Raw genomic sequence first — 15,194 nt, forward strand, 5'->3', positions numbered from 1 at the left:
CATCAATGACTTGAAAAAAGACTTGGTAGTAATCATGTAGACTCAGCTGTTCCTAACAACTCTTAATCCAGATGCTTGCCCCTGTCTCTCATCTTTACTTTTAGGTGGTCGTCCAGCCAAAGACAGCGTGAGAGTCAGTGGGCATTAATCTCATCCACCTAACCCTGCAAGATTAACACAGATTACCAGGCCCAGAGGTACTGTAGGTCGGAGTTACAGGACTAATCACTCCTTTGCGAGCTCAATCCTTCCCGGAGAGGTGGAGGAACAGGTTGAAGAGCGGGATGTGCCCTGAGAGTCGGACTGATTAGTTTCAAAATCCGCAGGATAAGAATTAGACGTTTACCATCAATCCGCGAGAGAGAAGGAGCAACAGAGAAAGGATACGAGACGTGATGGCAGTGGAAACATGGGGTAGAGTGGCAGCTCGGTAAGAAGAAATGTGTGGAGTCAAACGTCTCGCCTGGCTCGTGCCGTGACATTAAGAAGAAAGGAAGGTCCCTAATTTGAATCTGATGAACCACGCGGATTTTCTGTGACTGATACTGGAGCAGGAGGAGAGCTGGAGTTCCTCCTGCAACCTCTGGCCTGCACATCTGTCTCCTTTTCTACTTGTGTGAAGTGATTAAACCCCGGCACTTCATCTTTGTCCACTCCACTGTCCTCTGACCTCTGCTCATCGACTGTCCTCCTTCCTCAAACACGCCCTCCCTCCGTCTCTCCACCCAACCCTGTTTCCAGATTCCCTTCTGACCTTTGTTCCACTTGTCAAACATCTCTAATCCCCCTTTTTCCCTGCTTCCTTTCTCTTTTCTCCTCTCTGCAATCCTCCATGAATCAATCTCAGTCGTCACAACAACCCGCCACACCCAACGCGCTGGACTTGATCTTGACTCGTCTCTGTGGTGTCACGGAAACCCCCTCGATTATCTGATCCTTATCCTGATTGGTCAGCAGATGCTGTCACGCTCTTGGAGCCATTTTTGAACCTCAAAGTCAGGCCGAAGCACACACTGTTTCTCTCTGGATTCGTCAGAGTCAAGAAGCAGCCATGCTGGAGAACATGTCCAGACGCAACCGCTCCCTGCTGTCACTTTTCCTCACCTCGCTGGCTCTCACCCTGTCGGTCTGCGCTTTCTGCACCTCCTACTGGTGTGAGGGGACACACAAGGTGGTGAAGCCTCTCTGCCTGTCGCCCGTCAAGTTGAAGAACTGTGGGCAGAACAACAGTCAGCCGTACACCACAGGTGAGAGCAGGAAGTAATGTCAGTTATTGTGTCAGTATGACTGCCCCTGACGTACAGGTGCAGGTGTTGATGTTTCCAGGTTCAATCTTGGCAAAATTTAGTAGAAAGGTGAAGGATTTTTTTCACATTGAGATTATAAAAAACAACATTGTTTGAACATCAGTTCAGTTCATAGCAATTTCTTCACATCAAACTTCATCAATTAAAATGCTGCTTGAACTTCCATTTTTTCTACTAAATGTAGCCCAGTTGTACCTCAGACTTATGGATGTCTTTTGGCTGAACAAGCACAACATCCATTTATATTGCAAACTGACGTGTCTCTTCTGCGCCAAAACAACTTTGGCCATGATGTTTCGAGCCGTGTTTGTTTGTGTAGTTATCAGCAGGAGATTTTAACAACTTGAAAATTCATCTCCAGTCGCCCGTATATAATGTCAACGTCAACGTTTCTGTAAACCACCACGGCCAAGATTGACATTTGTACCAAACGTTGCATATCACACAAATCAAGTATTATATGATTATTAGCCACCTTTCACATCAAGATGGAGGTTTTATGGATGGTGACAAGCCACAGGCTGCCAAAAAGCTGACCGCTGTTCAACGCTGCCTTTCAGCATTTCTAAGTGTAACACTACTAAATATTTTTAAGGAGACCTGGGGACGTTTCCACCCGGTTTTGTGGCAACCAAAACAGGTATTTTAGGCCAAACCATGATGTTTTCCTAACCCGAAAGAGATGGTTTTAATGCCTGAACCTAAGTAGAGCATAAGTGCAACGTACATACATAGCTAACATTTATTCTGGTGACTGGGTTGGGAAAGTTTGTGTATGGGTCTGGAAACAAGAGATTCGTTTTCAGTGTGGATCCAGTTAAGTTTTAAAAGGAGGCTTTTTTAAAAACATTTTCTCACAAACTTCAGTGAAGGAGAACGGTCAGACATCCAGCATCTAACTTTCTATCGTTAACCAGATTCAGATGGATTTCTGAGAATTTACCAGAGGTCTAAAAAATTACAAATCAAGAACTGACTGCAAATCAAGTCAATAAGTAATTCCTGAAATTCTCTGAATCAGTGCCGTCTTTATTATTACACGTTAGTTTCTTAGTTTAATTAGCCCTTGAGCTCGAATGTGCAAGGAACCTTTTGTGTTTATAGAGATTATTATTATTATTTTACATTTGTGATGCATTTTTAGGGACTTGGGATACTCGAAAATTCAAAAAATTGGCACATGTGAAACTTCAGAAATCCAGTTTGAAGTATACTGGTACACAGGGGTGACGACGCACGCCGTCAACTGCATGTGTAGCGCAGTTGAAACACGTTTAACTTCTTTCTTCATCACTTTCAACAAGTCTCTTAGAGCTATGACTTAAACCTAAGAGGAAGTCAGCCATTTTGAATATATATAACATTATACATTTCAACATTGCACATGTTTTGCCATTTACAGGCGTAGTTCTTTCATGAACTGCTCCTAGAGATTTAACCAGATATACTTCAAACTGGGTGAGTTTAATCTAAAGACCATAACAGTTAAAGGTTCTTCACATTTTGAGTTTTCGTTGAGCTGCATTTCTGTGACCGCACAGCTAATTTCCCCATAAAAACAGGAAGTTGCTGTAACTCAAACATATATCGTCCAGTCTGCTCCATAACATGTTTGTTAAGAAACCCGTCCTCATGACATCTACATGATCACTGCGCCTCCTACTCGCAGCAGGAAGCAAGCCTTGTGTGACAATCGTCACCGGATATACTAGAAACATGTCACTGTTCTCCATGATAAAGTGTTGACAGTTCACTCCTAAGAACGTCTGTCATGGAACAGCATACTGATCATGTAAAAATAACTACATGAATATTTCTAAAAATACTTCTTAGATACTGATTTGGTGCAGGGTTTTCTGGCTTCTGCAATATTTTTCTTGCGCCCGATATTCCAAGTATTTTACACTCGACTGGCAGAGATTCACATAATCCCGGCTTTGTTGCTAATCTCAGAACTTTGTATCTGCAGCGGCATGTCATCTGGATTCACTCACCCGCTGTCTCATCTTTGAGCGCTAAGCCTATTTGTTTCCATGTAGTATTCAATTTTCAGCGCATAGAAAATAACAGATTACCTAAAGAACAGTGTTTCAGGGCGGGATTGTGTTACACGCCGTGACCCACAGGAGATCCCCTCGGGATTTATGTCAGAGGTTCTTGGTCTGCGACATCGAGGAAAATATTTTATTCATAGACGTGTCTTTCCTAATCTTTCTGCATCTCTACACTCTTTACCTCTTGGTCCATTTACTCCTGAGTCTACTCATACGTCTTTATTCCTCAGGTTTTCCTTAAATCTTTTCTTTCTCTTTCTTATTTGCTGTCTGTACTTACCTAGTTTAAAACTTCTCTCTCTTACTGCCTTCATCACTCCTTGTGTCCTGTTTTTCTTCATCCAGAGGCCCCCACGCCGGACCCAAGGGGCTCCAATGTGACGCTCACTCCATTCCAGAAGGAGGAGCTGGCCAGGATAAAGAGGAGGCAGCTGGCCAACGCCGTCCAGTACATCTGGGAGACGGGCGAGGACAAGTACATGCTGCGCTACTTCCACACCGGCTTCTGGCTCTCCTGTGAGAAGCACAACGAAGGTTTGTGATGGGAGCAGAACGCAAACTTTGTGCCACTTGTTCACCTCTTAACGATGGACTGATTGATGGTGAATGGCAGGATATTATCAAGTTGTTTGGTTCAAGCTGACGTAAACTCATGTGACATTTTGTTTTACAGGATGAAGTCATGACTGGGTTGTCATATAAACATACAAAGAAAGAGATTTTGTCTTTATTGTTAAATTGGTGCACAATGTGACTGTGGATGTGATATAAAATGGTCAATAAATGTGTTTGTTTTTTCATTTCAGCTCGACTTTAAATATAAAGTAGGCAGAGCATAAAATAGAAATCTTCACATAAAGTACAAATACCTGAAACCTGCACTGACGTTTTGTACTTGAATTATGTAGTTAGTTACTTTCCACCACTGAATGTTTTATTTTAACATATTTATATATATGTAAGCATTGATTGACCATCTGAGTGATGAACAGACAACGTTGTTAACATGTTTGTGGTCTAAAACTGTTTTCTTCTGTTGTAACTATTATAGCCACCAGTAAGAATGTGTTTTAGTCAACACAGATGATTTACAGTTAAGCCTCACTAAGGAGGATAATTTGTACCAGCCTGGATTATTGTAGCCACAGAATTAATAAGTAAACTGTCTGTGACTGGTTGACAGTCAGCAGCACATCACACATTTCTTCTGCACTTAAAGCAGCTCTTTTCTTTACGTTTTTATATGTTACTTATGTCATCTTGATGGAAAAAACTAGCCTACTTATTGCAGTTGTAACATAACACTCCTTTTACTATGACAGAGGCTATAAGCACAGGCATAGTTTAGATTAGATATCGCTGAATTTTCATTTTGCGTTTGAACTGTTCCTTTTAAGATTCAACGTGATATATTCAAAGACAGGGAATGAGTATTTTTGCTTCAATCTATGTAACTCTGACTCTCTATTGTTCCTCCAGGTGAGGATCAAGAAGAAAAGTGTCGCAGCTTCATTGAGCTGACGCCAGGAGAGACACAAGGTTGGTACAACAACAAATCCAACCAGAGGATTTTGAAAATATAACCTGTACTCCAGTTTTCATCCCAACCAACTGTCTCATCCTCCCTCTTGCTGGCTCATTATAATCCCACTAAATTGATTTTCTTCCCACTTCTTCCAGGTGTCCTCTGGCTGTCAGTCATCAGCGAGTTCACGTACATTGGCCTTCTGGCCATGGGCTTCCTGCTGATGTGTGTGGAAGCGCTTTGCCTCTGTGCTAAGAGGGAGATGAACGCCCTCAAGATCAACGCCTTCGCTGCCATGTGCACTGTCCTGTCAGGTGAGGATGAGCGACACTTTGTGCTGAGTCGTTGTAAAAATGTCACTCTTTAACTTGTTTGACCTTAAACACTGGCAGCTCCAAATATTTGTGAGAAGATGTCAGAATGATGAGCACTAATGTGATGTCACTGAACTGGTATTCATTCTTGTGTATAAGGATTTACTAGACTTATTCTCTCTTTAGTCTAAATACCCTGTCATACTGGACGACAAAAAACCCATTAAACCCACTGACACTTTGTTTTTTGTGGAAAGGGGTGCAGTTGGCATTCATTCCCGGTCAAATGTTTCAGCAGTAGTCACCGGCCTCGTGCTGTTTTCTACTGTTCCCTGCTTTTACAACGTGTTGGTGAAAAAAACAGAAAGGCAAGCTTGTTTCCTGGCAATAGGAAAGGAGTCAATCACCCAATTTTAGCGTGTTTACCAGCGTTTTAAATAGCCTGAATATAACTTTGTAGTAAAACTACATGTTCCCTGACCAGGTATGATGGGGATGGTCGCGCACATGATGTACACCACAGTGTTTCAGATGACTGTGAGCATCGGGCCCAAAGACTGGAGGCCACAGACGTGGGACTACGGATGGTCGTTTGCGTAAGTGTGTTTCAATTTAACCACCATGAAAAATCTTGAAGGTTAAAGGTTAAATGAACCAACATTATCAACAGAATGTGGAGAAACAACATTAGGTCAGATGTCTATGTTTTGTTGCAGAAATGTAAACTGAAGTTAGCATGCTAACCAGCTAGCCTGTCCTGTCTCATAATAACACTTCGAGTCATAGTCCTGGTCAGAGCTGCAAATTGAACACAACAAATTGCATCAGCCTGTGATGTGATGACAGAGGTAATCTCTCTCCTCCCTCTACTCACCAGCATGGCTTGGCTGTCGTTCAGCTGCTGCATGGCGGCTGCCGTCGCCACGCTCAACTCCTACACCAAGACCATCATCGAGATGAAGCACCGGGCCCGGGTCAGGCTGGAGGAGGCTCGCACCGCTGCCCGCGCCCCCTCCTACGAGGAGGTCGTCCGAGCTGGTGGTGGTGGGGTTTACTCTGTCAGTCAGCTGATTCAGCTTGGCCAACAGGGGGCGCTCATGGATCCTATGTGGCCCAGAGGAGTGGGACCAGCTGTCGGACAATTGGCATGCGGCGCTGGGGGAGCGCTACTTGTTGGTGGTGGGGGGATGGGAGTTGGAGGGATGGGAGCTGTTGGGATGAGCATGGGAATGGGCATGGGCATGGGCATGGGAGGAGTTGGAATGGGAGGAATGGGTGTAGGAGGAAATGGAGTTGGAATGGGAGGAATGGATGTAGGAGGAGTTGGTGTTGGAGGAAATGGAGTTGGAATGGGAGCAGTAGGAGGAATTGGAGGAATGGGAGTTGGAGGAGTTGGCATGGGAGGAAATGGATTTGGAAAGGCAGGGATGGGAATGGGAGCAGTAGGAGGAGTTGGGGGAATGGGTTTTGGAACAATGGGAGCGTTGGGTGGAATGGGAGGAGGAAGACTGGTGGACCATCATGGTGTGGTGGTGGTGGAGGGGTGCGGCACTGAAGGATGTGAAGACTGTGAACGGGAGATGGACGACATAGATTACACTGTGCAGGAAGAGAGAGAGGACTCACTCTGCTAAGACTTTGGACGTCAGAGGACAAACATCTTGTCAGACTTGAACACATATCTTCAAAACTCTTCACTGTTTTTTTTGTGTATATTTGCTGTTTCAAATGATAACTGTAGCATGGTGCATTTCTAGACCGTTTTGAAGTTTGCAGTTTGCATCTCAAGCTGTCTCATTCAACCTTTTTACAAGGACGGTTGGTTAAAACATTCAGCGCTGCCATCAAGTATGTGTGCAACACAAGAACCAGCACAGTTAGACTGCATAGAGTTCGGTGTTGATCAGGTCACATCAGTGGCCATTTCCTCTCATGACCTGGTTCTTGGACTTGGTGACCTCGTGCTTGGCTGGTACCATAAAAACATTGCTTACTGAAGCTTTCACAGATTTACTGATTGTGTTCTTTATAACATGCAATATCATCTCAAACCCTGCAGTTTTCACCCAGCTGCACTGTTGACGTTTGGAAACTCATTCCCTAAGTCCTTATTTATTTATTTATTTATTTATTTATTTATTCATTTATTTATTTATTTATTGCCAGCAGTTGGAAGAACAAAATGGGGGGGGGGGGGGACTGTATAAAATAAACTGTTGCATCTTTTTTAACAGCAGTGTAGTTTTAATCGCAAAGTATTTTCAGATATGTTAAAAGGATTGAAAGGCAGTAATGTGAGGCCACGCCAATAGACGGCTGTGTCCACTATGTTTTAATATTCTGCTCAAATCCTCTTGATACATTTTTACTTTTTTTTATCATGTGAAAGACTGGCTGTTCTGACTGGATGTACACAGAACAACAGCAATATATCAATATTACCAGCTTCAGTGACTTCAGGGATTGTATGTAATGTTATGACTCATGAGACGTATGACAGGATGTGAGAATGTATTCAAAAGGAAATTCAAAGGGTGTTGAGAATTGTTAATGACTGTGGCATATAAAGTTATTTACATTTTTCTGTTTTTGATCTATGGTTGCGTGAAAAGATGAAAATCCCCTCCCATACGGTGATAAATAAAAACAAACCACATTGTCTGATGTCTCATCATGTAGTCAGCACGTTATGTTGAGACTTTTGCTACAATGATCGATTACATTTTGTCAAAACATCAGAATAAAATTGCAGAAGAACATGAATTCACAAATGTATTAAAGACTTCAAAAAGGACAGTTCACCCCCAAAACCAAAAATCTATTTTCCCTCTAACATGTAGCGATGTTTATCCATCAATCCATCAATCCGTCAACATTGTTATGAGCAGATTTACTTTATGTATCAACGCGCGGAAGCAAGCGTGCATCTACTCATGGACGACGAGAAGCAAGCAAACCAAGCTAAATAAGCTGGCTAATGTACGGCTCAGCCGAGGCGGACGCCATTACTGTTTACATCCAGTCACAATCACGAATTCGTTTGTAGATGCACGCTTTCTTCTGCACAGTGACAGTGGCGTTCCTATAGTCTGCCAATTTCCAGCCGGGCCCTTAAATCAGCATTCATCCCCGGTATGTCATAAATAATCTTACAGCAATGATACAGTACAAAATTTAAACTTTTTAAATAAATAACTTCACTGTTTTCACACATAATAAAGCAATGTGAGGTGACGGCAGCATTACTGGACTCAGATGGCCATAAAACTCTCCTCGGTACATCATCAGTATGAACAAGAAGAAACTGCTTCAGTAAAGTTCAACTGACAAAACTTTTAGGAATGACACTTTATAAAAATGACTTGTTTGTATCTGTTTGCATCACAGATTTATCTTATTTCTTAACCACAAATATAAAGAAGTAAAACATTACCAGAATTTTTTTTTCACCTGCAGCCTCAATGCAAAGGCTGCCTGTGTATACCCAGTTATCCAATGATGTTTCCCTGTTTATGTTCATCTACAAAGGAAGGAAAAGAAGAGAAGCAACAATCAAAGATTACATCAACAGAGAGATTTAGACATTAAGGCAGATGCTTTCAAATGCTGGACAGAAGATTATGTCAATAATCTCCCCAGTCAGGGGAATAAGACTCAGAGAGAGAGAGAGAGACATAATGTAGGCAGTGAAGCAGAACGGGGTTGTCAGGTCACTGTGTGGAAAGTAATTAAAAATGTAAATTAAGAGATTGAATTATACAACAGTTTATGTAAGATAAAACACTCGCAGCAACACTGAGGTGATTTAGTTTAGTTTTTCCTCAAAATCCAGCCAACACATGGGAAATGAAGGGGTTAATTTATGAACGTATTCACTGTAAACAGACCTGTGTTCATCTGTATCATGTCTGTCAGTGCAGTAACATAATAAGTTAAATTAACATAGCAGCGCACACATGATGAAGAGAATCTGAGGAGGTTGAAGGCTCTAAAATGAGCTTATCAAATGTGTTTAATATATATACTTAAACACAAATCTCTACCCTTTCAAGGCGTTCAATCAGAAAGACGTGGTTATTTTATTTTGAAAGGAAGGAAACCTTCCAAACTGATTTCTTATTTGATGAAAGATGCTTTGAAATTGATTTGGCTTCATGATCAAATAAGCAGTGTGTGCACTTACGAAAACCGCAGCAGATGTCTTTCCAGAAAGTGGAACGAGAAAGTAAACTAGGTCTTCTCATTATGAAACAATACTAATCTTTTCTATAAAGACTATTGTCTGTGTTTGTCTTGTGTAACTTAAGATCATGAAACAGGCCATCCGTGAACATCTGGAGACTCTTACTTTTAGGACAACAAGCCCTCCAACACTAAAATATCTTAGTTTTAAATTAATCTGAAATGTAGATTGTGAAGGAACTATCTCTGGATAATCCAAAGACCCCACTGTAAACAGTTGAGAATTGCTCCCATCGGTTGTGGGGTATGTGGATTATCCTGCGGACATTTCTTCTGCTGTTGACCAGTAACCAAAATTCAGTTTTAGACAATCACAGATTAACCCGTGACAGCCATTTTACACTAGAGAGATATTTTTGCAACTTGTTGGTTAGATTTCCATGAATTTTGTTCAGACAATCATAGTTCACAGAGGATGAATCTGACTGGCTCTGATCGTATTATATTTTCTCTAGCAGAGCTGGCAAAAGTACACACATTCTTTACTCAAGTAGAAGTATAAATACTTGTGTAAAAAATGTAGAAGTACTCATTCAACTTCTTAACTCAAGTAAAAGTAATAAAGTACAGGCTCTCAAATGTACTCAAAGTTTAAAAGTAAAAAGTATCTCTGAAGGATTTTTCTACCAGCCATTTCTGTGCAAAGCTGACTGAAGCTCACATCATTTTAATATAAATCAAAGACTATTAAACTTAAAGGTAGAATCAGTTGGATTTGTCCCAGCTGTTCCTAAACGCACCACAAAGATAGTTGATTGTTGAGTCTCATTCCCAGTAGTGTTGTCACAATACAGAAATTTCTAACTGCGATACATAAACTTGAAAATATTGATATTCGACACCATGCTTGATGCCACAGGGAAAAACTGACCCAACTTTGACGACATAACATTTTTAATAATTTTTAATAAAAGATAAAAATAACCAGGCTTGTGTACTGTGTGATCAGTGTTTAAGCCTTAAACCTCTCTGCCCGTTTCTGTCTTGTTATGTGTTTTATGTCATCTTGCTTCATCTGGCGTGCGTACTATGCAGTGATAGGCTGACAGCGTTATGATATTCATGAGGACATTTATTTGTGAGGTCACGGTGACCTTGACCGTTGACTTTTGACAACCAAACTATAATCACCTCATCCTTGCGTCCGAGTCGATGTTTGTCGATGGACAGGAGACATAAAAATAAGTTTGCAGTGACTTTTGGTTTCACACAAGAAATGAACAGTGTTCTCCTGTCTGAAAGTCTGGCTGTGTTGGGGTGATTTTTTTACTGCGTTACCTGACTTTCTCCTCTGAGCCCATCATAATTACTACGGCCACTCGAGGTCGCCACCCAACAATAAGCATAAATGTGGCCTGTATTAAGCTGCATTGCATCCGTTTTTTTTAGTGAGGATGGGCGGCTGATTTGCTGGGTCTCGAGTTCTGAACACAACAGTTGCTGCAACTGTAACAAATAGTCCCGCAATTATTAACAGTAACATAAAAGACTGAAAGAGAAGGGAAAAGAAGACTTCAGACACCTTAAATTTTATTACAATTTCATGGTTATGATTTATTGAATTTATTGTAAAGGAAAATCCAGGACCAACACTTAGTTTTACATGTTGTACATGAACAAACCTATACTTCAATATGCACCACTTATCTAGAAAATCAAACATGTAGGATCTTCCCACATGAATGAATTAATCACTTTGAAAGACATTAAATTAGACAATAGCAGGGGCCCAGGTTCAATTACACCTTTCTGCACTTACATGTTGGTCAGAGTTTTAAAAAACATCCCAAGATAAAATGAGAGACCAGCATTGGCTGCCCAGTAGAGAAAAAAACAACATATGTCGTGGTGATAATACTTGAACTAAAGCACATGATAGATTATTTCATAAGGTGTGCTCGAGTTGCTAAAACACAAGTATATAATTTGATGTAAACTATGACAGTTTTAGAAGTACTGTATGTGCTTCATCTATCACAACTTCAATGAAGAGGTTAATCCTGTGGTTCTCAAACAATTCTGCCCCCCAAAACCCAACAACTATAACTTGTTAATGATAGGAGAAACAACTAACAAAAAAATTAACTCAATCTGCAGAATAAATGTTAGGTAAGTGCGTTTCTGCAAAACCACAGAGAGGTTCAACTTAATGTTTGTTTATGTCGTAATTTAAGGTTGAATTTTTCTGTCTCTCTCTTGTAACAACATTGTGCTTATGCTCTGGTTAGATTAATGCACAAAAACGTCAGGTGACCAAGTGACCTTAAGAATATCTAGCGGTGTGAACCTGTGGTCATCTGTTTGGCAGCTTGTTGGCTTGTAACGCCACCACTATCCCCTCCACCTCCTCATGAGATAAGTGGCTAATGAGAACGTGGTATGCCACGTTTGTTACAACCCTTTTAACCTTGGTTATATAAGTGGTTTGCAGAAATGTTAACTGTTAACATTATATCCTGGGGACTAGGCTGCAACAACTGTTGAGTTTTAGTGTAGTAAAGGTCTGCAAGATAGCATCAGCAAACTTTTGTTTGTTTATTTTCCTGACATAAATCATATTGATTTGACTTGTTTTCCAATCCATATTTTTCCCCTGGTTATCCATGTGCCCCCTGCAGTGGTACTATGGCCCCCCCATTTGAGAACCATGGGGCTAATCTGAGCAGAAAAAGCATACTAACATTTTATTTAGTTGTGGGAACATTTAAGGTCACATGTGTATGAGGGAATATTACATGATAGACAGACAGTAGTCAACTAGGACTTCCCATGAAGATTTCAAATATGGATATGGTTGCTGGTAATTTTTTGCAACAGGGTGTTATTGTCACACCTGCTATGTGTTCACATTTTGTGAAGGTGCTGTCAAGTGTCCCTGCATTAGCAGAGTGAAGGGTAACGTTGAAAACACAGGACTGATGAGAGACAATAAATCTGTAGAAGAGTTACTTTGAAGGCTGATACTGAATCAAACGTAGAGCCTCTTCATTGTCCAACACTCCCTGGATAAACTCTCCTTCTGCCACTCGTTCTGGAGGGAGGAAAGGGAAAGAAAAGGAGGAGTTTAGTTCAGGTTCTTGAAATGAACTTGAATTAAAAACACTTCTTAAGGGTCCCAGGGGGAAGGGACTGGAGCACACTGATTATTTTGCAGCCTTTAATAGTAATGATAAAGCAAAGTAGTGACTTCCTGGGTCATATTTCAAAATCAATCAGGAGCAAGAGTCCCAAACTTAATAAATCATTTTTATATTTATTCTTTCATGTCTCCATTCAAACCACAGTATCTCACCATTGTCACCCTTGTCAAAGAAGCTCCAGAGTTTATCTGCCCTCTTCTCAGCTGAGTTTTCATCGTCAGGCAGACCAGACAACTCATCTTTAGGAATTAGCTTGAAAATTGCCTGTAAGGAAAATAAAAAAACAGGAGATACAGACTTGTCAAAGAGTGAGAAGCATTTTATTTTAGCAGCACTGTAAAATCTGAAACTACTCAATCAACATTTCAATGTGATGGCAGGGCTTAAGAAAAGATTATTGAAAAAAAAAAATGCCAGGCTGTCAAATCAGTCACAACCGGTGTGACTCAGACACAGTGCAGTCAGTCAGGATTTGGCTTTTTTCTTAAATCTTATTTTTTCAATGTCTCCTACTTTAAACCTCAGATAGTCTTGGTTATTTTTGTTCTTTGATTTTTTTGCAGTATAGAAATGAATATACATCAATAATTTCCCCTAAAAACTAATTCAGAGGACATGTAAGTCAGTTATGTTTAAGGAGCCAAAATAGTGGCATTAGTGGTGTGTTGATTCAAAAAGATTTAAGGACAAAAATGCAAATGTTTGAGGTAATAATGTGTATAATTAAGTTCTACGAAATTTCCAATGTCGATCTTTCCTTAGAAGCCACCAAATGATACTTTAAGTGACAGTCCCAAATGATCCTGTATGCAGAGGACACTGTTACCTATACTTTATTTTGTTTCTGCTCATGCACTTTTTTGAAACAAGTGGTTGAGTGTACTGAAAGTGGGTAAGGGATATTACTGAGTCTTACATTGTCAGGTCATGCCATACTGTATTTCTCTTGATCCAAAATTGTTTATAAAATATGAGAATAGTATGTGACATCTTTATTAAGATATAACCTCCTGTTTTAAACTGCAGTCTATAGTTCTTTCTTCATTATCTTAATTATGTATACTGTAAAACTCTCTGTAGGTTTAGCCCTTAATTCACCCCAAACTGTTGATCAGCATTAATTAAAGTCTAATCCTGTGTTTAAAAAACAGTGCCTAGGGAAACAAGGGATAGCTATCAATGCTGTAGTTTAATTTGGTGAAGGAGATAGGTGCCGATACTAAGGGAGTTTGTGCTGATGGGGATGTGATTAGGAATGGGGGGAAAAAATGGGAATCTGCATTTAAAGAGATGGGCATATCCAAATATAACAACATCGAGAGAGAGACTACAATCACATGCCTGATCAGTGCATCGTCCTGTGATCGCCATATGCCTTTTCAATTATCCATAAACACTGTATGTACAGTTTCCTTCAGAGTTCACTGCTCATTAAATGTCAATCACTGTGATCTTCCTTCCCTTTAGTCATTCTACTATTTAACAATCATCTTTTCACCAATGCCTTTATCTAACAATTAATTTAACTATACATTCAACCACATGTTTAATTCACTCTGTCCTTACAGTATACAAAGGAACCCGAACCCACTTAAATCCAGTTTACCCACTGATGAGTTCTGCAAAACCTGACCATGTCTGACCTTTGCCTAGCAGTCACTAACAGATACAGTACAGGACAGTCTATTATCAACTTCTATGCAAATGATACTGTTGTCTCTATTTCTTTTTGCTTATGTCAATGAATTTCTCATCACAAAGTCACAATTCTCACGTTATTCAACTCTTCACTCAGACAATTTCCAAACATCTTGGAGCCAAGCACTTACCGAGCTAAAAGTACTTTTTGTCTGCAAGGCTATTATACTTTACTAGACTCACCGTGCAGATTTCCTTGACCTCTGACTTGGTGATGTATCCGTTCTTGTCCACGTCAAACAGCGAGAAGGCCCATTCCAGTTTCCTGGTGGTCTTCCCTGTTGACGTCATGTGGAGAGCGATGATGTACTCCTTGAAGTCCAGTGTGCCATCGTCGTTTGTGTCGAAGGAGCGGAAGACGTGCTGGGAATACGTTTGTGCATCACTTTCTGGGAAGAACTTGCTGTAGATAGCCTGGAACTCCTCTTTCGTGATGCGCCCTGTTGGACACTGCCTCTTGAAGTTTTCATACCACTGGACAATCTCAGTCTCTGAGAACTTGGTGTGGAGTTTCAGGTCCTCCAGGATCTCCTTGGAAACAGCGCCGCTCTTGGTGTTACCCATTGTTGGATGTGCTGGTGATGTTTTAGAGGTATATCAAAGTGTGAATTTGTGGCCCTTGAGCTCTTCTAGGATGCACAGCTTCAACCAAAGGACTTCCCTCCTGTACTCTGTCAAAGTAGTAAACAGAAGACTATCCCAGAGGTATTGCAGCAGTACCTTTGTTGATCCTGGTTCTGGCCTACAATTCAGCCCAGAGAAGCATATGCTGTGAAAAGAGCAGAAGCCACTTGATAAGCTCATGAATCCAATCAACCAACAATAATACTAGCAAGAGGTGTCACGGACAAAGTTCAATCCAGTTTAAGGCTGACATGCATCTGAACTCCACAACCCTCAAGCAGGTGTTTGAA

At 40.8% G+C, this 15,194-nt stretch overlaps 2 protein-coding genes across 2 annotated transcripts; one reads left to right on the top strand and one right to left on the bottom strand.

The window, feature by feature from the left end:
* The first annotated feature begins 144 nt into the window (after positions 1–144).
* Positions 145–7,347, top strand: LOC141010052 (germ cell-specific gene 1-like protein). The gene is made up of 7 exons (XM_073482838.1): positions 145–1,247; positions 3,707–3,895; positions 4,841–4,900; positions 5,042–5,200; positions 5,685–5,796; positions 6,078–6,376; positions 6,470–7,347. The coding sequence occupies exons 1-7, from the start codon at positions 1,052–1,054 to the stop codon at positions 6,832–6,834; spliced, it is 1,380 nt and encodes a 459-aa protein (XP_073338939.1). The 5' UTR covers positions 145–1,051; the 3' UTR covers positions 6,835–7,347.
* A 5,040-nt stretch (positions 7,348–12,387) lies between these two features.
* Positions 12,388–14,844, bottom strand: LOC141010947 (recoverin-like). The gene is made up of 3 exons (XM_073484114.1): positions 14,464–14,844; positions 12,735–12,846; positions 12,388–12,473 (listed from the first exon to the last, which is right to left on the bottom strand). Exons 1-3 carry the CDS (start codon positions 14,842–14,844, stop codon positions 12,388–12,390), a joined length of 579 nt encoding a protein of 192 aa, XP_073340215.1.
* Positions 14,845–15,194: the final 350 nt, after the last annotated feature.

The sequence above is a fragment of the Pagrus major genome, chromosome 16, assembly GCF_040436345.1.
Source record: "Pagrus major chromosome 16, Pma_NU_1.0".
Taxonomy (NCBI): Eukaryota; Metazoa; Chordata; class Actinopteri; order Spariformes; family Sparidae; genus Pagrus; species Pagrus major.